General features: G+C 51.3%; 1 protein-coding gene across 2 annotated transcripts in view; it reads left to right on the forward strand.

Annotated features, from left to right (window-relative positions):
* The window catches only part of NTNG2 (netrin G2), a 45,635-nt gene extending 24,878 nt beyond the window's left edge, over positions 1-20,757 (forward strand). Inside the window, exons 4-13 of one of the 2 annotated variants that reach the window (XM_071817498.1) lie at positions 5,753-5,925; positions 7,875-7,901; positions 9,748-9,897; positions 12,042-12,095; positions 15,333-15,407; positions 16,124-16,180; positions 16,693-16,767; positions 18,318-18,485; positions 18,894-19,028; positions 19,568-20,757. In XM_071817498.1, coding sequence (XP_071673599.1) covers positions 5,753-5,925; positions 7,875-7,901; positions 9,748-9,897; positions 12,042-12,095; positions 15,333-15,407; positions 16,124-16,180; positions 16,693-16,767; positions 18,318-18,485; positions 18,894-19,028; positions 19,568-19,791 — 1,138 coding nt within the window. In that variant the 3' untranslated portion in view covers positions 19,792-20,757. The remainder of the gene's footprint in view (positions 1-5,752; positions 5,926-7,874; positions 7,902-9,747; positions 9,898-12,041; positions 12,096-15,332; positions 15,408-16,123; positions 16,181-16,692; positions 16,768-18,317; positions 18,486-18,893; positions 19,029-19,567) is intronic. The other variant, XM_065853813.2, reaches the window with a different exon arrangement.
* The last annotated feature ends 3,587 nt before the right edge of the window (positions 20,758-24,344 follow it).

Here is a 24,344-nt window from a genome sequence, read left to right on the forward strand (position 1 = left end):
GATGTCCAAGGTCCTATTACCTGCTTCTGGCTTCGGTTTGTGAAGGTTTTTATTTCCCCTCTGATTTTGTTGCTGAGTTGCGTCCGGCCCTGAGCAGATAATAGAATTTCATCGATAGACTGAGAAGGTGATGTATGTTAAAGCACTTAATATAAAGAGACTTCTACAGAAGCCCAAATTCAATTTGGCCAATGAACTCAATTGCAGGCATTATTGCATTCCAGGAGAAAGACCAAGAGCATTTATACACATTACTCTGCAAATATTTATGTTCACGCATCGGTGTTCTGTCCTCTTCACCCTTCCTCCCTTCTGTTGCCCGACCCCCTAATGGGGAAGTTTGGTTTCGTGTTTGCTTTTTAAGACAGCTTGGAATGTAAATAATGTTCCACCAGTCAGCAGGAACTTGACAGCTGGTGAGTGTCAACTTATTTAAAATAAATAGCCTCTCGGATGGGAACAGCCAGCTAGCGTGCCCTCCACTTTGGCATCTTTTAAATTGTCTCCTCTTTGTAACCCAAACCTCAAATCATTTCAAAGGGCAGCGAGGAGGGTTCCCACCCGTCGGGAGGACTCATCCATCCCTACCACACAACCAAAAGCGAAAACCCGCAAGGGAAAAAAAAGCACTCACAACATGTCCCTCTGACCTAACCCAGGGTTGGGTTATTTTCATGTTTTTGGCTCTGCAAAAAGCAGGAAACCCAGAAGCCTGTCTTCCTGGTTTGAGTGGAAGAAACAAGACATTAAAATGGCTTTTCCTTCTGCTTCAGCCCCTGGACTGCAGGCTCAGTTGTGCTCCCAACCCTGCTCCTGGGATGAACGAGCTGCGATCCCCTTCTTCAGCCCTTCCAGCCCTGCTCCAGCCACCGGTGATAACAAACCTCAGCCAGAACAATCTCCCAGCAAGGCAAATCCTCATATAACTGCTTTCCACAAAGGGACGATGCTTCTTCCATGGCCCAGCCATTAGAAGCTATTTTTACCTGCTTCCACATGCGCAGATGGGCCAGAAACGATCCAAGCTCAGCGCCTGTTATGCTTTGCCCAAAAGATTTGCTCCCTGCTTTTGCTGAGCTGCCAAAACAGTTGCAAAGGAGCAGGTAAAAAGTGGGTAAGTCACGGCCAGGCAGCTGCCGGAACGTGCTGCGAGCAACGGCTGGGGCTGACAATAGAGAGATGGAGAAGAGTTATTCATGTTTCCCCGAGAGCCGAGATCAGTTGAAACATCATTTTCCTTAGGGATGGAGAGGAAAGAGCTCCCTTCAAACACATTGTCCCATGAGACTCATTAAAGGCTCATCAATTACAGTGAGAGCAAACAATTCAGGGGAAAGCTATCAGAAGCCTGCCTTTGGCTGGCAGTCATTAGCAGCTCCGCACTGCCTCTCCTGATCGCCAGCTTGGGCCAGCGGGAAGGGAGCAGGGGGCACCGCTGGCAGGTCACTGATGGGGAGGAGAAGCAGGAGCCCGGTGGCCCAGGAGCCAGCAGGAGGGGACCGGGTCTCCGCAGCATCCCCGGGGCCGTGCAGCAGCATCCTCACAACAAGCATGGGGTGGAGATGGGAGCACAGGCTGGACTGAAAGGAGACGTGGAGAGGAGGTGGTGACCCGCTGTAACGGGCTTCTGTTGCCCCATGTCCTCACCAGGCTCTTCTTTAAAGAGCTCGGGGAAAGGCAGGACTGGGCCATGGTGGGAGCAGGGTGAGAGGTACAGGGGGACAGAGCAGCTCTGGGTTCCTCCCCCCACATCAGTGGGGTCACAGCATCAGGTCCAGGCAGTGGGAACCAGCACCCTAAAGTCTGTCTGGCTCAGCCCCATGGGGAGGGAGAGGGTGAAGAGATGCTCTTTGTCTTTATCTGCCTTTACTTTCCTGCTCTGCCAGTGGGAATAGAGACCGAAAAGAGGCTGTAAAACACATAAAGATCCTTGGAAGGGAAGCAAAGGGCTGGGCTGGCTGCTTAAAAGTATTTCAAAAGTCTTTATTAATGAAAGCTCAGGGACAGGGGTTGCCCTCCCACTCCTAGCGCAGCTCCTGCAGGTTTGGGGTACTCACCCTCCCTGCACCCCATTTCAAGGCCTGTGCACAGACGTCTCCTTCCCTCGCAGATGGGCTTGGCACTGGATGCCTTTCCCACCGCTCGCTGCTGTGACCTCCAGGATGCTGACTTGGAGAAATGCAGGGACAGCAAACTGGTTTTATAGCTATAAAAAAAAAAAAGAAAGAAAGAAAAGGACACTTTCCTGTAAACTTTCCTTGGCGCTCCAAGCTCCGTGCTGTTCCCTGGTGGAGGCATTGGCAGCATCAGCCCACACTGCACCACTCCAAGGGAAGCCGAACAATCTGCACTGAAACGAACTCATATTGTGCAAACTGTAATGTCTTGGGCCACATGTTACTCCAGCCACTTCTGCTGAGGAACAGCGTGAGCACAGGACTTGGGTGTCCCCAGGCCATCAAGAAGCAGCACTGCCACCGCTAGCCTTGACCTGTGAGCTGGAGAGAAGGAGCACTCCCAGCTCTTGAGATCACCTCTGGGGCCAAAGAGACCATATTGCAACCAGCACTTTGCTGGAGCAGCTCTGGGACTGGAGCGGGGCCATCGCTGCCTTCTGCAGGACACAGCGCAGGTGTCTGCCCTACTGCTGCTATTTAAACCTCATTGCTAAGTAGCTCCTAACCTTTCCCTTCATCCTCTCTTTCCTGCGATGGCTGGCCGCCCAAGGGAGCTGGTGAGAGGCAGGCAGGACAAACAGCTCCCACCCAGGGGACCGGGCTAATGTCATTTACCCCAGTCTCCACCAGCTGGATCTTGGCTGGGGAAAGACTTTGTGCACAGACCATTGCCGAGTGCACGTCCTTGGGCTGCAGGCTCAGAGAAGGAGAAGGCAGAGAAACCTGAAGAGGGGGTTAAAGCCGAGCCACTGAACACAAGCAGCAGGGATGCCCAGATGCAAAAACCTTCTCACAAAACAGGGTTGGCAATCAGGGCTGGCTGAGGCACTCAGCTGTTGGCTATTAAATAATGCAGCCTGATTGATTGGGCTGCAAAGTGCTGTGCTGCAGGGTCAGCTTGCTGGGGTTACAGTTCCCTGCCTAGATTGATGATCCTCAAAGGTCGAATTCAGAAAGCAATCCCCTGGTAAAACTGATCCTTTGGGTAACAAAAATTTTGCACAGTGGCAAAGGGCCAAGCAGCAAGAAATATAAGTGACCTGGGCACAGGCAGTGTGACCACATGCCTCTGCTTTCCCTTTATTTAATTTTCTTTGTTTACAACAAGTAGGAAGCGAGAGTGTTCTCTGGGAAGAGCAGTGCCCCATCAGCCCTACATGCAGCAGCTGGGGGACGTCCATGACCCCATCCCACGGGTGCCTTTGCGGGGGCAGGAGGCAGCCGGGGACTGTCCCCGGAGCTGGTGCTCTGCTCCCAGCCCTCCTCAGCAGCAAGCAAGCGGCGTGTGCGTACGAGCAGGCACATCTGACCACCTCCTGCATGCGTCTGTGTCTTGCTCTCCAGGTAGCAAGGAGGCTGATGTCCCACTGCTTGGTGGAGGTTTTGTAGCTGGAGCCAAATGAACAGAGAGCGGGTTTCACCCTCCTGTACAGCAGCAGCACCCCAAAATGGCTCTTTGGCCCTTGGCAGGGGATGCCAGGAGCAAGGGTGTGCTACAGGTGGAGAGAGGTGATGGAGGCTGCCCCAGGCCACTGCGGGGACCAGGCGGTGGTCACCCAGGGCTGATGTCCTCACTGCAAGACTAGCAGGGCTAAGGACAGGAGCCAAGTGCCACCCTCCGTGCCATCCCAGGCTGCAGAGAAAAGGGGGATGCCAGGCACTGCCTGTATCCCCTCCCCTGGGGCTCCTAGACCCCACCTCAGCTGGATTTCAAGGCTGCACCCTCCAGCTGGCTCCTGTCCCCCCGCTCCTGCCAACAATAGGAGAGCTGCATCTCCCAGAAGCTGTTGCTCTGATTCAGCCGTACCCAGAGTGGCAGCGGTGAGGCTTTGACCTGCTTTAACCTGCAATCTTGCCTGCTTTCCTCCCGTCTGAAGTGAGAGAAGGCGGCTGTGCTGGCTGAACGCTGAATAATTCAGTCAGGCTCCGCAGCACCCCAGGGCTGGGCATCACCTCTGCCAAAGGGCTGGGATGCAAAACCCTTCCTCAGCAGAGGCAAAGGGAACACAGAGCAGCTGAAATACAGCATCCCTCGTGTGCAGGTACCGGCCAAAGCCGCTTCCTTGCCACGGACACTCGGATTCACAGCTTGCTCCCAGAGCACCGATGCTCGGAGGCTGTTAGTGCTTTCAGCTGTGACGTGGCATCTCCAGCTCTCTTGCACACAGATGCAAGTGAAGCATGCTGAGTGTGTCTGCGTCTGCTCCACAGATCACGTTTTCTTCCTTCCTCCCTTTTAGAAACTGCAATATTCCCTCCTCTGCTTCGTCAGAGAGAGGGCAGGGTTGTAAGATGGGGAGAGAGACTGTTCATCCAGCTTATGCTTAGCTTCTGAGCAGGGTTTGCTAGAATTAAGGGCAGGGAGGGGAGGGGAAGGAAAAGAAAAGAATCATACATGAGGTCAGCTTATCTGTGCGTGAGGAGGAGCACGGCAGATGAAGGCTCCCCGGGTCAGCCGGGTGGCTGCGGAGCATCTCTGGGGGCTCTGAGAGAGATGGGGAGAGGCTCCCAACCTCATCCAGGCTGTTCATCCCAGCACAGACAGGGCACGAGGAGCATCAGGCCACAGTTCCTCTGTCTTCTTTGCATCCTCTGTGCAATTAGCCCTGCAAAACAAAGCACTGACTTCTCTACCTGTTCACATAAGGCACAGCATTACTGTTTGCTAATGGTTCCGCTTTGGAGGGTGTAAATTACTGCAAGCAGCAGTGAAAAAACAGTGAGTTGTGCTAGGGGTCCGCTGTCTGGAATTAAATGAGAGGTTTTGGTCCCCAAAGTCTCTGTCTGATGGCCTGAGCTTGAGCCCAGGCATCACTAGAGCCGTGGGTGAGTTATGGACTCAGGCTCTGTGCTCTGCGCAAGTCACCTCCGGAGCCTGAGCAACAGGAATTATTGTGCACCGAGATAATTATTCCCTGCATACTGCACTACAGCTCATTAAAAGTTTGTTAATGTTTGAAAATTGCTGAATAGTGTTTTTTGTTGTTGCCTTCTCTGATGAGGCAGGGACTAGAAGGCAGATTCCGATGGTGGCTTGTTTGCTGTGTTATTTTGGTCACAGCAGGCTGGGGCTGTGCTGCACATAGGGAAAAGGGTTTGTGTTGTGCAGCTTCACACCATGGGACTTTAGGAGATTGCACAGGGGTCAAGGGGCTGAGTCCCACCAGTGTAGCCATGTCCTCCATCAGAGACCCCAGGATGTCCTCGCTGCCTCCAAGTTACAACCTCCATCTGAGCTAATCACCCAGATTTCTGTACTAGCCAAAAATGAGTGTGACTCCTTCTTGGTGTCTCAGCTGGAGACATTGACTTACCCTTAAATGGGCTGTGCTACTGCAGTCTGATGGTGGGGTAAAGTATCTCTCACCTTGGAATAGAAACTGGAAGTGGACACCGTAACCCCAGTGCCAGATACCTGGGAATGCAGGTAATTCAGTGAAAAAGCCCTGCAGAAGGAACAGGAAAGGGGTAACCGGCCCAGCTTCACATCCAAATTTTCCTACGTATGGATGGTACTAAGGCAGGAGCAAGGAGGAGCACCAGTAACACCTGACAGCTCTTCTCCTGTCTTCCAGGTGTAAATGCAACCTCCATGCTAACCTGTGCACCTTCAAGGAGGGCAGCCTGCAGTGCGAGTGCGAGCACAACACCACGGGGCAGGACTGCGGCAAGTGCAAGAAGAACTTTCGCTCCAGGTCTTGGCGAGCAGGATCCTACCTGCCTCTCCCCAACGGGTCCCCCAACGCGTGTAAGTAACCTGCAGTGAGCCAGCCCGGGCCACACACCCAGCTGGGGCTGCATAACACCCACAGATGGGAGCAGAGTCTCACCTTGTCCTCCTCCATCTCAAATCAGGGCAGGACGCTCAGCTTTTGAAAGAGAAGTGGCTATTTCATAGAATAGTTTGGGTTGGAAGGGACCTTTAAAGCTCATCTAGTCCAACCCCCTGCCATGAGCAGGGACATCTTCACCCAGTTTGCTCAGAGCCCCATCCAGCCTGGTCTTGACTGTTTCCAGGGATGGGGCATCCACCATTTCTCTGGGCAACCTGGGCCAGTGTTTCACCACCCTCATTGTACCTCATTTACCTGTGTCTTGGTACACAGAGAAATGAGGGACGGTCTGGGTGGATGCAGAGGTGATTCGTTGGCTACTGGTAGGTGAGTGATGAGTCAAAATGATGGTCAATAATAGGAAGGATGACCTCGATATAGGTCCATAGCTTTGTAGATATTCAGATTACTGTCTTTTGAAGAAGACATTATTTAGCCACAGTACAGCACTGACTGGCAAGTCGTCCATGGGCTCAGTGCTGGCACTGCTCAGCTGCGGGAGCACACGTTGCTTTCTGGATTGCTTTCTGGATCCCGTTCTGTGTATGCTGCCATGTCAGGTGAGTGCCGTGAGCCGCAGTCCCTCTGTGCTGCTCCGGTCTCATCCCATCGCCTGCTGGAGCAAGGCACTGACAGAGCAAAGGCGCGCAGATGAGATGAAGGATGCAGCATACCCACCGCCGTTCGAGCAGGGGAATTGGGGCAGGAAACATCACAGATGGGCCAGTTTCTCCCGGGTTTCTGGCCAGTCCACATCACCAGACTTGCTTAAAAGCCATAGTGGCCACTCCAGCCTTTCAAGCAACAGCTTTGAGCATTACCAAAGAGAATCTTTTCCCTCCCTCCCCCCCAAATTTTTTGAAAGATTTATATGCTTTAAGATGATCAAAGCTGAAATCCAGGCTCCAAAGGCCGTGACGGGAATGTTTTGTGTGTGCCAGGGCTGGTAGACGAGCAGGTTCTTTGAAAGGGAACGAGCTTGTCAGCTCCCACCAAGCGGCTGCATTGCTTCAAAGGAGCCTGGGAGAGTTTCTGGTGTTGACAGGCACAGACATGCTGTTCTCTCTTTCCCTCCCCTCCGTTCCTTGTGTATCTTCCTATTTCTCTTTTTCCTTTGCTCTTTCTTCTCCCATTCATCTCTCTTCCCATGTGTCATTCAGTCTTCTCCGTGCCTGACCTCAACTCTCTGTTGGCTCTCCCTCCCTCCATCAACATCCTCTTCCTCCCCAACAGAGGCAGTTCTCTGAAGCCCTTTCCTCTTGGTGGTCCTATCTCTTCCATCACTGGTCCTGTGCTCTCCACTCATGCAAAGCTGAGACTTTCCATGATCTGCTTGTGACAGTAGGGAGGACCACGACCGTTAGTCTCCTGGGCGCTGAAAGCCCAGAGCTGGTCTTTAGATGGTCTTGGACTGGTGGGTTGGAAGCCAGTGGCTTTGCAGTGTCCTGTTGAGTGGGTGCTGCAGTGGGAAGGGTGCTCAACTCGATGCAACAAGCAGTTTCAGACCCCACAGTTTGTATTTAGCAGGATGAACCTTAGCAGATGTGTTGGTCCTTTGCTGGGCTTTGATGGTCGGTCAAGGAAAGGGTTAACAAAATAAACCCATCAGCAAGGATCACGCGGGTTTTTCTTCCCCAGGTGAAAAGCTTGGATGCCACGACCTTGAGATGCCCTGTCTGGTTGCCTCTGTGGTTTGTCAAAAGCAGCTTTTAAGCTGTTGCAGAAAGCTGATATGCCTATGGGTGAGACCCCTGCCAATTAATTGCAGTTCGGTCCCGCGTCGTGTCTCTGTTTGGTTTTCTGCTGGTACCGGAGCCGGTGCATCCTGCTCCCAGTGACCGGGCTTCTTCTTGCTTTTTTCCAGGTGCAGCTCCAGGCTCAGCCTATGGCAGTAAGTAAAATCATAACCGAAATGCTGGCATTTAACACCCCGATGCATGGCCCTTGCAGATGTCACTAGGAAAAAATATATTGTTATTTTCTGTCCATTATCATTTTCCAGGCAATAAGTCTTCCCTAATTGTGCCTCCTTTTCTGTCCTGTCAAAGAGTCTTATATTTCCTTCCTTTGACTTCAGCAGCCTCATTTTGCCTCATCCTCTGGCATGGTTTCCCCCCATGAGGTTCGTTAGAATGGCAGCCGGAAAGGAAATTAAAAAAGAGACTCTTCAAAACCAGCAGTGCTGGCTGTGAACTTTTCCCCCCTAGTATTGCAGAGTTCTGCTCTGAGAAGGAGCCGGGTTTGAATTATTTGGCATGGAATCCAGTCTGGGTCACCTTGGGCTATCGATAAACAAACATATACAAAGTGTGTGTACATCTGTATGTGCACATGTATATGAACATATGTCTATGAAGTCTCAGCAGAGAAGACAGTCGAGCTCAGCGGGGATTTCTGTTGAAAGACTGATGGTAGGATAGGGCTCCTTATTTAACAAAGCTGGAGGTAGTTTGATATCAAAGAGCCGTGAGTTTCGGGTAGGCAGGAGCCTGGGTTTGAATTTTGTGGCTTGGAATTACCCTCCAGAAGAAACAAATCGGAGAGCTGAATGAATAATGAATTCTTTGCTTTGCAGGCAGGTGGAAAGAATTGGAGGAGAAATAGTTTCAGAGAGATGCAAATGCAATTAAGAAAAATGCACCTAATTGAAAAGTGGAGGATGGTTTTTCTGGGTAAATGAACCATATTTAGATTTTTAAGCAGTTAAATTTAAACGCTTAAAAATTTCAAATAAAAAAAAAAATCAAAGTCACCCTTAAGTAATTTAGGATTTTAAAAATTAAATGTTTTAATAGTGAAAAATATTCATCACTTTTCTGATTAAAACCATTTTGATAACTCTTTTATTTTCTTTTCCCCCTTTAACAGAGCTTGGCATCCTCATTTCTACCTTTGTTTTACTGGAAAACGTTCCCCATCACGTTTTTGTGCTAGGGAGGAGCTGGGGGTGCTGGGAGCGGTGCACACGAGGTGGACAGCAGGGATTTGTGTCCAAGGCCAGTTAAGGAGAGATTATTTAGCCTGCATGGGAGACTAGAAGTGACCTAAATTAAGTATTTAAACTAGCTCAGGGCTATTATGAAATTAAGCACGATAATCTGCATGAAGCAGTGGGACAAACAAGGACAGGAGGGCAGCAGGTGTAAGTTAAGTAGGAATTTGCGTTGCAAGTGTTATTTTGGTTGGGGTTGTTGTGGCGAGCGCCGTGGGGTGGGCACCGCACCCAGGGTCGCTCCTGCTCAGCTCCGCAGGGCTGGTGCTGTTAATTAACTTGCCTTGAACGAAGGGTGCCGGTGAAATTAACACATGCCAATGGTAGGGGTTGGTTTTGGTGGTGCCGCGTATTTTGCTGCCTATGGGGTGGCAGAAGGGACCCCAGTGCGGGCGGGGGGCTCCTCTGCACCCCCACCTGCTATTCACCCCATCTTTGCCCAGAAGGGCTTTCATTTCCCCTTTTCAGCTTAATTGGCAATTAGTTTACGATAGAGCTGTAAGTATTTAAGCCAATATCTGCACCAACAGCGTAAGCTGATACAGCCGCAGCCCCCTGCATGCACACAGGCACTCGCTGTGGCCGGCGTCACCGCGCTGCCATCGCCTTAATCCCCGCGGTGCCCCAGTTGTAACCGCGCTGGGAAATGGGTCACCAGTTCAGCCCCAGCAGCCTCCCGGGCTGGCAGGGAAACCCTCCGTTCCCCCCCAGTAAGCGCCTCCTGCCTCTTCTCTTTGCTTGCCAGCGTACGAGCGACCGCAGCGGGTTCCCACCGCCAAAACCACCACTGCAAAAACGACCAACACACCAGCACCCACCACCACAACCACCACAACAACCACCACCAGCACCACCAGCACCCCCTTACCTGCCACCACCACCACCACCCAGCCAGGTGGGTGCCACACTCCCTGCCAGGGCCAGGACTCCAACGCTGGGCTCCTCTTTTTGGCTGCTTCCCATCCTGGCTCCTCCAGTGTTGGTGGCGCTGGTTATCTGCTCTGTAGGATGATAAAGGGACATGGATAAAAATCACCCCAATTTTGTTCACATCCCCCAGACTCTGGGCAGTACTGGTTTGCTGTTCTTTCTATTCAGCCCAAGGAAACTTTGACATGGGTAACACAAGCGTAACGGTCCCTATAAGCAGGGATGGCCCATTGGGTCCAGGGAGAAGCTGTTTCTGTCCTTGCTGGCTCTCCCAGTGCTGCATCCAGCCCCTTGGCCAGACTCAAGGATGCGATGCAGGATGGGATGCAGGATGGGATGCGGGATGCAATGCAGGATGGGATGCATGACGGGATGCGGGATGCTATGCGGGATGCAGGATGCTCTGCAGGATGCGATGCATCTCCAAGGGCAGTCTCCCAGGACAGAGCCACTCTGACATTCCCCAGGCAGCTGCTGTACAAGTAGCGCAGGAGTATGCAGGGCTGGAATTCACACACAAACCAGAAACATCCTTTCCTAATTTCTAAAATCACCCCGTGGAGGAAAACTTTTGTCCTTTTTCTGGGGGGTTTCTCCTTCCCTCCCACCGTGAACACAGAGACAGCGTTTTCACTTGTCTTTTGGAAATGAGCAGATAAAACTTAACAGCAGGACATTTTTTTTAAGCTTCTCATGGGGGAATTAGACACGCATTCCTCCCATTGCCATGCTTTCTGGGCCTGATATTTCCCAGGAGGACGTTTTACACCCACAGTATGTTAGTAACAGTCTGTCTGGGGGAGCTGCCAGAAGCCAGTCAAAGGGATGAGGAAACTTGATTGCATGTTTATGCAAATATAGATATATTCATGGAAGTACCCTGCTTGAGTAGTTAATCAGGAAGCCGAGGATTTAGCTCCATCTTCCATGGAGCTGGAGTGACCCTGGGCAAAAGAGGACAAGTGTCTTCTCTGGTAGGAAGTGTTCTTCAGCCAGGACCATGCTGTCCCTGTGCAGGAGTAGTGTCACCAACCACCAGAGCTCAGGTCATGGTCACAGCCCCAGCCGTGACAGGTGACCACATCTACATCTGCACCACACTCTTGGGGTCCTTTGATTTTTATCCATGCTTGCCCATAGCAACGTTTTTGCAAGCGCTGTGTACCTGTGGGTGGTGTGTTTAGCGTCTATCATGTGGATGATCTGCAGCGCTCTGCCCCGCTTGTGTCGTACATCTGGGGTGGGCAGGATGGCATCTGTGCGGGGCTGGGGGGTGTGGGGTTGGTCTCTCCTGCCAAACTGCTCTGAGGGACCTGGGAGACATCGTGCACCTCAGGGTTCAGTCCTTCTCCAAAACCTGCTTCCTGGGCAGAGAAAACGTTTCCATAGTGCTTTCATTAGCTGATGGCAAGGGATAAAATAAATAACTAAATCACAACCCAACTGCCACATCTCTACCTTGATACAGTCAAGCCTGAGCTCACAGCTCCTCACCCCCATCCAGCCCCCATCCATGTGCCTGCAGAGCCAGGTCCCAGCCCAAACGGTGTTGCTGGGGATGGAGACAGACCCTGGAAGGGATGATCCGAAACAGAAGGTGATCAGGGCCACCCAGCAGCTCTGTTACCTGGGCACCGCGCTGGGTTTGATGCCAAAGGTCCATCGTGTGCCTTTGACCAGGGAGTCGAGGCACACCCTAATTCTGATCTGCTTTTGGCCAGAGACCTTCCTCCTGCTCCGGTCCTGCAAAATGTAAAGCACTTGTTTCAATACCACGACATCCCCAAGGGGCTGTGAACCTGGCCCGCCTGGACCTCAAGGGAAACTGCTCGTTAAAGAGATGACCCTTCCAGCTCCTGGGAAGACGCCCATTTGCAGGAGACACAATAACCCCAAGCTGGGTCAGAGTCCCACAGTTCGATACCGTGTCGTTACCTCCTTTCTGAATTTAGAAGCATTAAACAAACCCCTCCTTGCTTTAAAAACACCTCAGCCAGATAACCATTAAAAAAGAAAGTCCTGTTAGTGCCCTGCCCCATCCCTGTGCTGTTTCACCCTCTAATTTACACCCTGTCTTCTACCCTTTGAATTTCTGCTCTCCACCACAAGCAAGCACCATCAGACCAGCCTCTGAGCCTGTGAGAGAGACACAGAAAAAACCAGGTATTTAAAGCCAGCCCGATGTGTTTTTCCCCTTCTCCTTCGTGCCTCCGCACACCAGTGGGTAGCAGCAAGGCAGCGTCACACGTAGGCTAGAGGAGCAGATTAGATTTGCGTTGTCTCCGGGTTGCACGGATCTGCTAGACATCTGCTTCCTTTGGCTGCTCGTGGTGTTTTCTGTGGTCAAGGTGGAGCTGTGGTCATGTTCATAGGATGGTTTTGTGCCCGGTCCCCTGTTGTGTGGTGACAAGGGGAGAAGGATGAGTTTATGGGCACGGGCTGTGGTTTGAAGGCAGCCGAGGCTGCCAAAATGGGTAGAAAGACGGGAAATCAGACTTACCCTAAGGAGGATGAATTAAGTGCTATTCTCATTTGCCTTCTGCAGTTCTGTTATTTCAAAACCTTCCTTTGAAGCCTGTCAAATCCTCGCTTGCCATTTGTTGCATTTTTCCCACATTCAAAATAAGAAAAGAACTCTCTTTATTTCCCCCACTCTGCTTCCATCTTCCGTTTCCCCCCCGATTTGCAGCAGTTTCAGCAGTACCAGTTCACCTCTGGGAAAAACAAAGCCAACTTGAGCCCTGCCTGACTTTGTGTAGGTCCTGCAGGAAGGGGACCCCCTGTTTATGTTTGGAAAAAGACATTTTCACTCTCCTTCCCCACTACTCCAGAGCCGTTTCCCCCCATGGTTTTTGCTATGAAGTGTGACTTCTTGGTTCAATTTATCCTGCTGCCCCAGAAACCCACCAAGACAAGTGGGGACAGATACAAGCTCCCAAAATAAGAGCTGCCCAGTGGTTTCCCATTTGTATGAACTGGGCCTGGGGGTGAAACGTGGCTCTCCCCCTCCCAAGATGTAAAATTGTCCATTAACATCCCAGAGCTACAAGGGAAAGGTTCTCAGGATAATGAGCATTAATAATTTCCCTGGCTCTGTAAACGCATCTGAGTGGAGGTGTATGTGAATGACTAAAAAGCAAAAATGCCTTCAGGGCTGTTTTTTATTGTGACTCTAATTAAACCCTTGCCAATTTGCACTGGGCTTTTTTCATATTCTCTTTAACACCATATTAATATCAATTGGTTTCCACTTTCCAGCTGAAAAGGACAATGTCTATCACCTTCTCTTAGAGCTTGTCATTTAAAAAAATAGGGGCTTTTTCATTTTTATTCTGCATTGTTTATCATCCCCTTGACGAGGCTGGGAAATCACATTTCTCTCCTACTCAGGTTTGTCCTTTGAAACTTGGCAAGGATCAAGAGATATATTTTTTTTTTCCTCCTCCTCCTTATGTTACCCAACTGGAGCTTGAAATTAATAATATGGCTTTTAAAATTTTATTCCTTGGTTTGTTTTCTAGCAAACCTGAAGATTGTTACCAATATTGAGGAGATGGGGAGGGGGATGGAGCCAGTGGGGGTGAGGGTTTGCAGGGAAATCAAACAAGTGATCTATAAATTTCTTGCTGGTTTAATTTCTCTGCAGTGGCTTGCAAATTCTTTCAACTGGTGTTTCCAAGGGAAGAGCAGAGCCTGAAGGAGGAGCTAGATGTCGGGATTAGACTTTGTGCCTCCGTCCTAAGACCTGTGCTATTTCTTAGTTCCATTATTTCAAAGCACAGATACTCGTAGAAGCACAGAATGGTTTGAGTTAAAGGGATTGTCAGAGCTCCCCCAGTGCCACCCCTGCCATGAGCAGGGACATCTTCACCAGCTCAGGTTGCTCAGAGCCCCGTCCAGCCTGGCCTGGGATGTCTCCAGGGATGGTTCATCCACCACCTCTCTGGCCAACCTGGGCCAGGCTCTCACCACCCTTATTGGTAGAAATTTCTTTTACCTACCCTGAACCTCCCCTCCTTTAGTTTAAAACCATCACCCCTTGTCCTGTTGCAACAGGGGTGCAGATCTGTTGCTGATCTCCTTATGCAGACACACAGGGTTGGGTTGGTTTTGCCTCCCAGAGCTCTAACCTTCCATCAGAGCTCCTCGCTGGTGGCCAGTTCCCCCAGCACACCCAGTAACACAGCTTTCTCCCCTCTTTGCTCACTGTAAGACTACACCAGCTTGTCAGCAGCTGCCCCGCTGCAAGTGGGATCCCCCCGGGCCAAGGCTGGCCCAGGAGCAGAAGGTAGGAGACACGTGGCTGAGCTGGGTCCTGCCGGCGAGTACCAGCTCCTGATGTTCAGCGAACGCTTTCATTTCTAGTTGTGCTTCTCTGGTTTCCATGCATCGCTCTCCTCCTCCCACCTGGGAGACAGCTCCGGGTTTGCCTGAGCTGGGGATCTGGTGAGGCTGGATTGAGCCTCAGGGTTTTAGTCGTGTATATGAAAGATGAGGGTGGTAAGTGGTAGAAGAGATTGTTCGCAGCTCGCTGCTGGGGTGAACGGAGAGGATCATGGAAATCCCGTCATCTCCCGAGACCAGAGTCTGTCTGTAGAGCAGAATAACTTGGTAAATAGATTGGCCTGTGTCGTTTGTAGCATAGATGCCACCTTCTGCGTTTCCTCACTTCAGGTCTCCTGTGGCACTGCCTCGGGTGAGCTGCTCCTGGTGGGAACCCTGGGGGGCTTCACGCTGGCTGTTGAGGCTGAAGTTTCTCCTCCTCGGGGTTCTCACCAGCACAAACGCCTCAGCAGTTGGTGCTCAGCTCCTGTTTTCCATCTGAGGTGCCTGTAGCTCACTCCAGCCGTAGACATCAGCATCCCTTCCAGTGCAGAACATCATAACTGCTGGAGCTGGGCCCAGCACACAACCCGGTGGTTAGAAATACTCAGCTGTCGGGGGGGAAGTGCTGAAATTGAGGCTCTTTGGAATTGTTGTGGTTTTGGACCCATCTCTGGCCTCGCAGAAACAAAACTGTATTGGCTACAGTATGGGCATCAATGCCAGGTGATGCTGACAGTCTCTGCTGGACAAACAGGGCTTCTGAGTCTTGACAGTGGTCTGCAGGGTCAGCTTCTCTCCATGCTTGGGTGATATAATGACCACATGCCAACACTCACCCATCCGGCAGCTCCTGCACCCTCCCCTTAGGAGTGCTGCTTCTGTCTAAAAGACTCTAATTGCCAGGAGACTTTGTCTCTCATTCTTGCTTCAGCACATCCTCAATCAGATATGGTTCCACCAACTCACCCTAGATACCTGCCTAGAGCTTCCAGTGTCCCTTTGCCACCTTTTTAAGCAACTAAGAGGGAGATCTGTATTAAATCTGATGTTCTCTCTAACTGATGCCATCGTAAGCTGTTGAGCGCCCACCAAACACAGCAGCACTTGGACCTAAACCGAAGCCACCAGACCCTCCTGAGAACATTCGAGGTAAGGCTGTGCCTGCCCCCAAGGACAGGGCAGGACAGGTTTCTGCCCCAGAGCCTGTAGGCCAGGACAAGCCACCCATCATAGACATGACCCACCATCATACAATCTGCTCTCCTACTCAGAGGGTCCACCTCAGCTCGGTTCTGCTCATCCAGTCCCATGGGCATCTTTTTGGAGACATGTTTAGAGCTGGGGTGGCTGCAGGGTGTCTCCTGGGCCCCAAGAGAGCCCAGGGGCACCTCAGCTGCTTTGGGAAGGGGTGTCTTGCCATGGGGCAAGGGGCACACACCTTCCCCCAACCAGGATTAATGGGCAAGATTAATTGAGCTGATCAGCTGCACTGGCCCAACAGGGCCAAGCCCCATTAGCAGATCACCCTGTTCCCAGCAGCCTGTGGAGCTTCCTCATGGCCACAGCCCTGTCCTGGTGAGGGACAGACACAACCATGGGGGCTTCTCCACAGGGATACAGCCCCCAGGGCCACCTGCAGTGCCCACTGCAGAGATACAGGGTTTCAGGCACCGTGGGGACCCATGGAGCTGCTTCTTCTCCCCAACCACCAAACCCCATTGGCTCAATTTGGAAGTGTTGGCCTTTACCCCCAGCTCCCTGGTCACTTGGTGAGGAAGCACCAGCCAGTGCAGCCCCTTACCCTGAGGACCCTGGGAGTCCTCTCCCCACCCCAGCACTCAGATGTGTTTTATCATCTCGCGTAGTGGCTCCGAAGAGCAAAGCAGGGCGCACAGCAGGCAAGAGGCATGGGAAGAAGCCAGGTATGTGCTGGTGGGGACGAGCCGGGCTGGAGCTCTGCAGGACCCCGTAGCAAGCCCTGCTAGATACCTCCTCCATAGTGCTTGTCCTCCTAGCTGTACTCCCAGCCACTTTTTGGGTGCCAGTTGGTGTGACCTCCAACAAACCAAGCCCAGGGCTTGTAGTTTTCTTTTAAAGCTGTTTAGATTTATAGATCCTTATCCCAAATAACCCGATTCACACCACTGAACGTGCGTAACAGGGAGGTATGTGAGTAGCTCCTCAGCTTCCAGCTCTGCACGTTGCAATAGCGCAGTGCATTGAGTTTTTCATGCACCAAACTTTGAGGAGGGGAGACGACGACGAGAAATTTAGCAGCTACCAGCTGTCTGGTGCAGAAATAGATGCTGGCACTGCCAGAGTGGTGTTCTTGGCTCGCTTTGGCATTGTTCGTGTAGCAGAGCTACCCGTAGTAGGGAAAGATGCGGAGCGGTGCTAAGCAGCGAGAAAAAGCGTGTCTCTGATTTTTCTTAAGCATCCTCAAAGAGCTCAAAACTCATCCGGCTCAAACCAGACTCTGGCCCAGTGGCTCCTATTGAAACGTATGAAGGTAAGAGGAGGGAGTGCGGTGCTTCAGGGCTCCTGGTCGTTGCCCAGGTGACGTGGTCCAGCAGCTTCCAAGTAAAGATGGGGAGGGTTTCCCTATTTGAGTCGTAGGAGTGCATCCCTAGGGTGAAACAACACTTGGGGATTGAGGCAGCCAGAAGTATTTGAGCTGAAATTCTTTGAGTCTTGGTCAAGCAGGCAAAAGTTGTTTCACAGAAGGTCAAGATTACCGCAGACTGTCAGTTCCTCCTCAGGCAGCTGTGAACCATGGGGAAACCTCTGCCCTGCTCCATCTTCTCTGGTCTTCATTTCATTGACACAAGTCTCCACCAGTGCATGTGCTTGCCAACCCACAGCCTTCCCTCTCATCCCTCTGCCATCCTTGAGTGTCCAGTGCTAGAGCGTGGACCAAAACTCCAGTTTTGAGCCTCTCTCCCTCCTCTCCAACAGCTGGGGAAGCTCAGAGCTGGCTGACCCCACCGCTGCTCACGGTGTCCCCTGCCTGTGCTGGCTGGGACACCTCCTGACGGGGACAGCGGGGCCACAAGGCAACCTGGGAACCCCCTCTCCTCTCCTCCTGCATTACACTTTTAAACTCCCAGAAACATCCAGCACCCTGACTCTAACACCGCAAGGTGGTCACCATCCCAAGTCATGTCATAAAAAGCATAAGCAGCAAGTAATCAGATTCCTCTAGCTATGAATTAAACCCAGCTGGTTGGTTCCTAACATGTGTCCACAGCTGAGAGGGGCCAGGAGCAGTGTTCAGCTAAGTGACAGTGGCACCTCCCAACCACCAGCAGCCTTGGCAGGCAGCCCTGGTTTGAACCCTCACACACTCATCCACTGCTTTTTGAAGAACCCCACACAAGCCACGCTTCCTTGCACAGACTCATTTTAAGCATTTAACCCAAGAGTCACCACGCTGCACCACCAGCATTGGTCTGGGAGGAACAGCAGCAAGGGGGAGGCTGAGCAGGGACACAGGAGAAAGCCAAGGGGCAGTGAGGTTCTACCTGGACACGCAGCAGCTTTGGCTCCATTTTAGCCTTGTCCAGGGCCTTCCTGGCACTGGAGGCAGCAAGTGCTGCTGCACCATCTGCCAGCCCCATCCCGCTGCCAGTCCCCTCCTTATCACAGCCTCCAGCAGAGCCTTTGCTGGAGCTCTGCACCCCAGCCCAGCTCCCTCACAGGTCCTGCAGCCCCACCAGAGCCAAACCCAGCTCTGCTCATTAACAAGGCAGCTGTTTCATTAACACCTGACTCCTCTCCACAGCCTGCTCCCATGATTATGCATTTTCTTAAAGAGATCATGTCCTGGGGCCGTTGGGACTGGCTCTCCTCTCCGAGCAATGGCTTACAGCCTGAGCCCCCCGTGGCAGTGAGGAAGGGCAGATGCTGTGCACACTCATCCTCCCCAGCCCCGTGCCGGCAGTGGCCACGGCATTTCACCAGGGCAGGAGCCTCCTCCAAAGCCTGGTGGCTCCTTGCCCCTGCTGGCACGAGGGAGGATGCTCCTGGCCCAGGTCCCCAGCTCTCTCCTCCTTTCCGCAGACTGCGAGTGCTATGGCCACTCCAACCGCTGCAGCTACATCGACTTCTTGAACGTGGTGACCTGCGTGAGCTGCAAGCACAACACGAGGGGCCAGCACTGCCAGCACTGCCGCCTGGGCTTCTACCGCAACAGCTCGGCGGAGCTGGATGATGAGAATGTATGCATAGGTGAGCACTTCGGCATCTCCCGGACATGGGACAGCTCATGTGGGACCCCGATCTGTGGGGTGGGCTTCAGTTCAGCCCCTCTCTGGGGGTGATGTGTCCACCTGCATGCTCCCCAAGGACAGCAGCCGTTACCTAAGGCATCTCTTCCCTGAAAACAAACCCCAAATAATATCTAACTTGATTCAGATGCATTGCTCTACCAGGAGCTGCTCAGCTCCATAGCAGGGTGTTCTTTGCACCTGTGGCTGTTTGCACCACTGGACTCTCTTGTGAAACCATCCCCTTGGCCTCTAACAGCCCTCTCAGAGCACACAGCCAGACTTTTCCAGTCCCAAACACCTCCCTCGGGACATCAGTGGGCACAAAGCCCTGGGCAGGACAGGCACTAACAGCCCCATCTTTGGCCAGAATGTAACTGCAACCAGATCGGCTCCATGCACGACCGCTGCAATGAGACCGGCTACTGTGAATGCAAAGAAGGAGCCACGGGGCCCAAGTGTGACGACTGTTTGCCCAACTACTACTGGAGACAGGGCTGCTTCCGTGAGTAGCTGGCAGCACCGGGTCCCCCTGAGGCAGAGGGACAGGGGAGGTGGGAGATGGCTCCAAACAAGAGAAGGATCTTCAGCACTCGGATGCCCCATGGTGCTCAAGGTGTAGGGTGAGCAGATTCCAGCCATCCCTCCCAAATCCGAAATGACTTGATAGCTTTGTCCCTGGAGTTTGCAGTCAGTTTCCTCTGGTCGTGGGGCTGCTGTAATGCTACAAGGGTTGGATAATGTAACCCCTTGGATCTAGAGAAAAAAAGCCAAAGCTTCTAGATTCTCATAGAATCAAAATAGTTTGGGTTTGAAGGGATTGTCAGAGCTCCCCCAGTGCCACCCCTGCCATGAGCAGGGACATCTTCACCAGCTCAGGTTGCTCAGAGCCCCGTCCAGCCTGGCCTGGGATGTCCCAGGAATGGTTCATCCACCCCCTCTCTGTGCAACCTGGGCCTGTGTTTCACCTCCCTCATTCTGCTGCAGTCAAGGGCTTTAACATACCCCAGATTAACACCCATGTCCTCCCCTCCCACCTCGTAGCCAACGTCTGCGATGATGAGCTCCTGCTCTGCCAGAACGGCGGCACCTGCTACCAGAACCAGCGCTGCATCTGCCCCGTGGGCTTCAAGGGGGTCCTGTGCCAGCAATCCAGGTGTGAAGCCGACAAAAAGGACTGCGATGGTGCCCCCAGCACCCACAGCAGCCTCAGCACCATCCTGCTCGGGGTGCTCGCCCTCCATCTGCGCGGCTGGGTGGATCTCTGAGGGAGCCCAGCCCAGGCACGTCACCCAAGGGACCTGGGGAGACAAAGGTAACGGGTGGCTCTGCTCCCCCCGCCGTCTCCTCCGCCTTCCTTCACGCTAGGACTTGCACAGCACCTTTCGGTCCACGTTCCGAGCAGAGAGGTATTGCAGAAAAACCAGGGGCTGACTCTTGCCCACGAACCCATCCTGGCAGCACCGGGGTGGCCGCAGCGCGGAGCCGGTGGCCGAGCACCAGCGTGGGGACTGCACCAGACCACGGTCCCGCAGCCCGGCGGGGACACGGGGCTCGTCCTTCCCTCCGCACAGTGACTTTCCTTCCCTGCTCCGCACAGGGCGACCTGGGGCCGCCGGGGCCCTGGTGAAACAGTGCCGCTATCCAAGGGATATTTTTTTTATTATTACTTTATTTACTTTGGTATAGGCTGGGGTGTTCTTTTTATTTTTTCCTCTTCTTAGCGTCCTGTTCTGAAAGAGCCTGTCGTGATAACTCCAGAGCCCTGAGACACAACAGGCAGGGGAAGGGGAGGGGGGAAAGGGGGGCTCTGGTCCATCCTTGCTGCATAGTCCCATGTCCCACCATCGGCCTGGCCTGGCCACGCACATCCAGTTGCCTACGACTCCAGTTGCTGCATTGATTTTTGTATTTTCATTGCTGGGTCTTGTTTTCTTGCTGTTACGGAGAAGGCAGGGCCATTAGGCATTTGGTACGTGAGGAGTGCAGTGTCTTATCCACACGTGTCCGTATAGTGTACGGTTCAAATACTTTTTTTTTTTGGTAGAGACTTATTTTTGTTTGGATTAAAAGTTATAAAAGAACCACAACTTAAAGGGACGTTTTGCCATGAGCATTTGGTTCTGGTGTATCCTCCTCCAGTAAAGCAACTATTAATGGCTGCTTGGTCGCCACATTTTCCTTCTCGTGTGCACAGTTAATTACAGGTAAAGACTTATTTTTTTGATTCATAACGTCCTCCTGTGTTTTCTGAGTCACTACCAAGCTGTACCACATGGTGAGGGAGAGGGGAGGGAGAGAGAGGTTGCCTCATCACTGAGAGCTATTAATTAATTCTCCTAATTACTTTGCTGAACCTAGGTTACAGCACTAACTGTAGACAATGAACAAAGCCTGAGTGATATATTAAGCACTGGGCTTGTGTGGAAAGGCCATTTCCAATCGAGCCTGCGGGAGAAGCCCAGGGATGCTTCTCCAGGGGAATCTGCTGTCCAACCCCACTGCAGCATCCCATAGAGATGGTGCCACAACGCACCTTTGCAGAAAAAACCTGTTTATTTGGAGTATCTTTAAGCAGACCCATCCAGTGCCCCCGCGACATCCAGCTCCCTCCATGGAGAAGAAGCAGCGAACTTGTACTTTGAAAAACGAGAAGAAAACAGGAGCAAAGGCGCAGGATGGATATTGTGACATCAAAGAGCAACACGGAGAAATCTGGTGCACGTTTTGAGCAGCGTTTAACAACACAGGGGCAGGTCAGAGGACTCAGTTAATCCACCATAAAATAAATGAGGGTTAAACTCACCCTGCTGAGAGTTGATGTTCAAGGGCGCGGGCTGGCACTGTTTCCTCCCTCCCTCCAGTGCAGCCGGTTGCTGTCCGTTGTTATCGACACCTGCACTTTCTTTGTACTTTCTGACTGCCATATATTTAAAATCCTCATCTGTTACTGTTCCTACAAGTAATAGCATAGAACACACTGTAACAAGATCAAGATCTCCAATAGCACTTCTGGAAGATGAAGCAACATTCTCCTTTCCCTGCACTAGTGTTTTTCTCCAGAATATTAGATTAAGCAACAGAAAATTTACTACTTCATAAAGCCACATCCCAGACAAACTCCACACCCAGCAGATCCCCTGCAAACTCACACATTTATTGCGATGCAAGCAGGAATGCGCCAAGCGCTGAATTCACATTGAAAATAAGCTCGGAAGAGCACAACGAAGCTCAGAACAGTCTGAGAATGAAGATTGCTGGAGGTGACACACCGCTGCACCAGACCTTTTCTCTTGGTTATTTGGGTGTTGGTTGGTTTTGTTTTTAAGACAAGACACCATTGGCTTCCTAACTCGGCTCCAGAGATGGCATCATCTCCCTGAGAACCCAGAACGCCTGTGAGGTTCAGTCCTGGACCTTCTGTAACCAAAGCCCAATGAATAGTTGAGTAACTTCAACCAGAAGCAGAAAGTTGTGGTGCCAAAGGGAACCTGCAAAACGCTGAAGATGGTGGAGATCAAACACAAGTCCACCCTCCATACTACATATACGATTCTTAGGCTTAGTAGTGATGCAGAAACAAAGCCCTTTGTGAATCGGTAACTGCAAAGGACAAACACAGGAGATCAGGACAGCACTTTACCTGTGCAGTGGTGCTGGAGAACTTGGAATCCATAACAGAAACCCCTGCAAGACAAAGAAACCCACAAAACAAAATGGAAAAAAAAGGCACAAACAAAACACCAAAGCAAACCCCAAAAAACCAACACCCATGAACAAAAAACCCCAACCAACCAAAAAAAACCCACCCAAAACTCTAACACAGAACTTAAACTTGGTATTTAAAAAATCATTTAAAGCTTCTGAAAGCCTCAGCACTGAAGACCCATTAAGCGCAGACATCCGTTAGCACACAGGTGTCTGCACAAAAAGAATAGAGCATTATCAAAATAACAGAGAAACCATCACAGCAAGTACCCACAAACCCCAAAGTTCATCTTCTTTAAGATAGAAACGTTTGTACACCGGTTAATGCTTCCAAATGGCAGAAGTTGTCCAATGAGCCTGATACTTGCGGAAAGGTTAACCAAAAGGCACTTCTGTTTCTGAGAAAAGCCGCTTGTGCTCCTTTCAAGAGGTTTTCATGTGTATCCCGCCACCAGCACACAGCATTTGAAATAGTTTTTAAATTATACTTCTGTCTGGAAAAAAAAAAGGTGACCTCTTAAAAGAGAACAAGTAGAGCTTTTGATTTTTCTTGTTTACCTCGAATTATAACAGTTTAGAGTGCTGAGAATTCTAGATAAAAGCCCCAAAGCAACACAATTCTGCCCCATGGCACAGGCCACAGCAGCCACTGAGCCCACAGCCCACGGGCAGGGAGTCACCGGCCCTCGGGTTCATGTGTATTTGCTCACTCGCCAGATAAAACGTTGAACCTACAGTCTCTGGGAGCTGGAGACAGAAGGAGGGGGGAAAAACCACCATTGGCACTTACCAGGTGTGTTGTTTGGTTTGGTTTTCTCTAAAGATGATGAAGCAGACATCTCATCCAGGAGAGCGATTCGTAAGGAGCCTTGCGGAGGCTGGAGCAGCCAGAGAACCAGCACTTGAGCGGTGATAAAATCAACAGCCTCGCCAACCGCTTCTGTTCTGTAATTGGCTTTCGTCGAAAGGCCCGAATGTAAATAAAATGAAGCATAAAGGAGGCGCTGAGTGTTCATGCTCAGAAATGCAGAGCTTCCTATCGCCATCTTCTCAGCCCTCAGGCCAGGAGATGGGGAGTTTGGCCACTATCCCATTGAAACTGCCTAAAAATCGCACAGATTTCAGATGTAGATAAGAACTTCAGGCTGTCCTAAAGGCTTCTTCATAGTTTTGATTCTCTAGGTGTCAAAATAAGTTTCACTGCAGGGCGAAATGCACGAAGAAAGCTGAAAACCACCCATTTTTACCACGTAACCACCTTCCTTCTCTCCTGGCCAGCAACAACTGGGCTCCAAAAGCTCCATCCCAACCCTGCTGTGCTAGTTCAGGGATTAAATTAACGAGAGGGGAAACCAATGGGAATTCTTTATGACAATGTGACTTTTTGCTCAAGACAACAGTGAAACTGGTGACAAAATTAGACGGCCTGGGAGTTGGTGGCAAATTAGCTGAGGCCTTAGCAGACAGGTACATATGGCTAGAAGGTCTCGTGTCAGCGATATTCGATGTACAAGGCTGCTTAGCTTACATTTATTTGCACTAAAGAATAAGGCATTGGGCTCCTTTCCAAGCATCTTAAAAAGACAAGAAAGGAGGACTTATATATGACTTGGGAATGGACCCGTTGTAGCAAGAGACTGTATTATATCATTAACATTATAAATTCCATTTACAATACAGCAGTCATTTCATCCATCATTTATTCATGCAGACCAGAGAGAACGCCTTGCATTTTTAGGACCGTGGTTCTGCTTATCCCTGGTGTTGCTGTGAAGAGCAGCGCAGCTCCAGCTGTTGGCAACTCCAGTCTATAGGGAAAAGTAAATCCCAATATCTCACACGCGGTAACTGCGAAAAAAATATCTCAAATCTGGAATGTTTACCCTCAGTGAGTATGTTCAGAGGGTGGGTTGGATTGGAAGGGACTTCCAAAGGTCGTCTAATTCCCACCCCTGCCATGAGCAGGGACATCTTCACCAGCTCAGGTTGCTCAGAGCCCCGTCCAGCCTGGCCTGGGATGTCTCCAGGGTCACACCAAAATTCTTTACAGCACGTGGGAAGTATAGCCCAGAACACATTCTGAAATGAAGATTAAAGAAAGCTAGAAGAAAAG

The sequence above is a fragment of the Patagioenas fasciata genome, chromosome 20 (assembly GCF_037038585.1).
Source record: "Patagioenas fasciata isolate bPatFas1 chromosome 20, bPatFas1.hap1, whole genome shotgun sequence".
Taxonomy (NCBI): Eukaryota; Metazoa; Chordata; class Aves; order Columbiformes; family Columbidae; genus Patagioenas; species Patagioenas fasciata.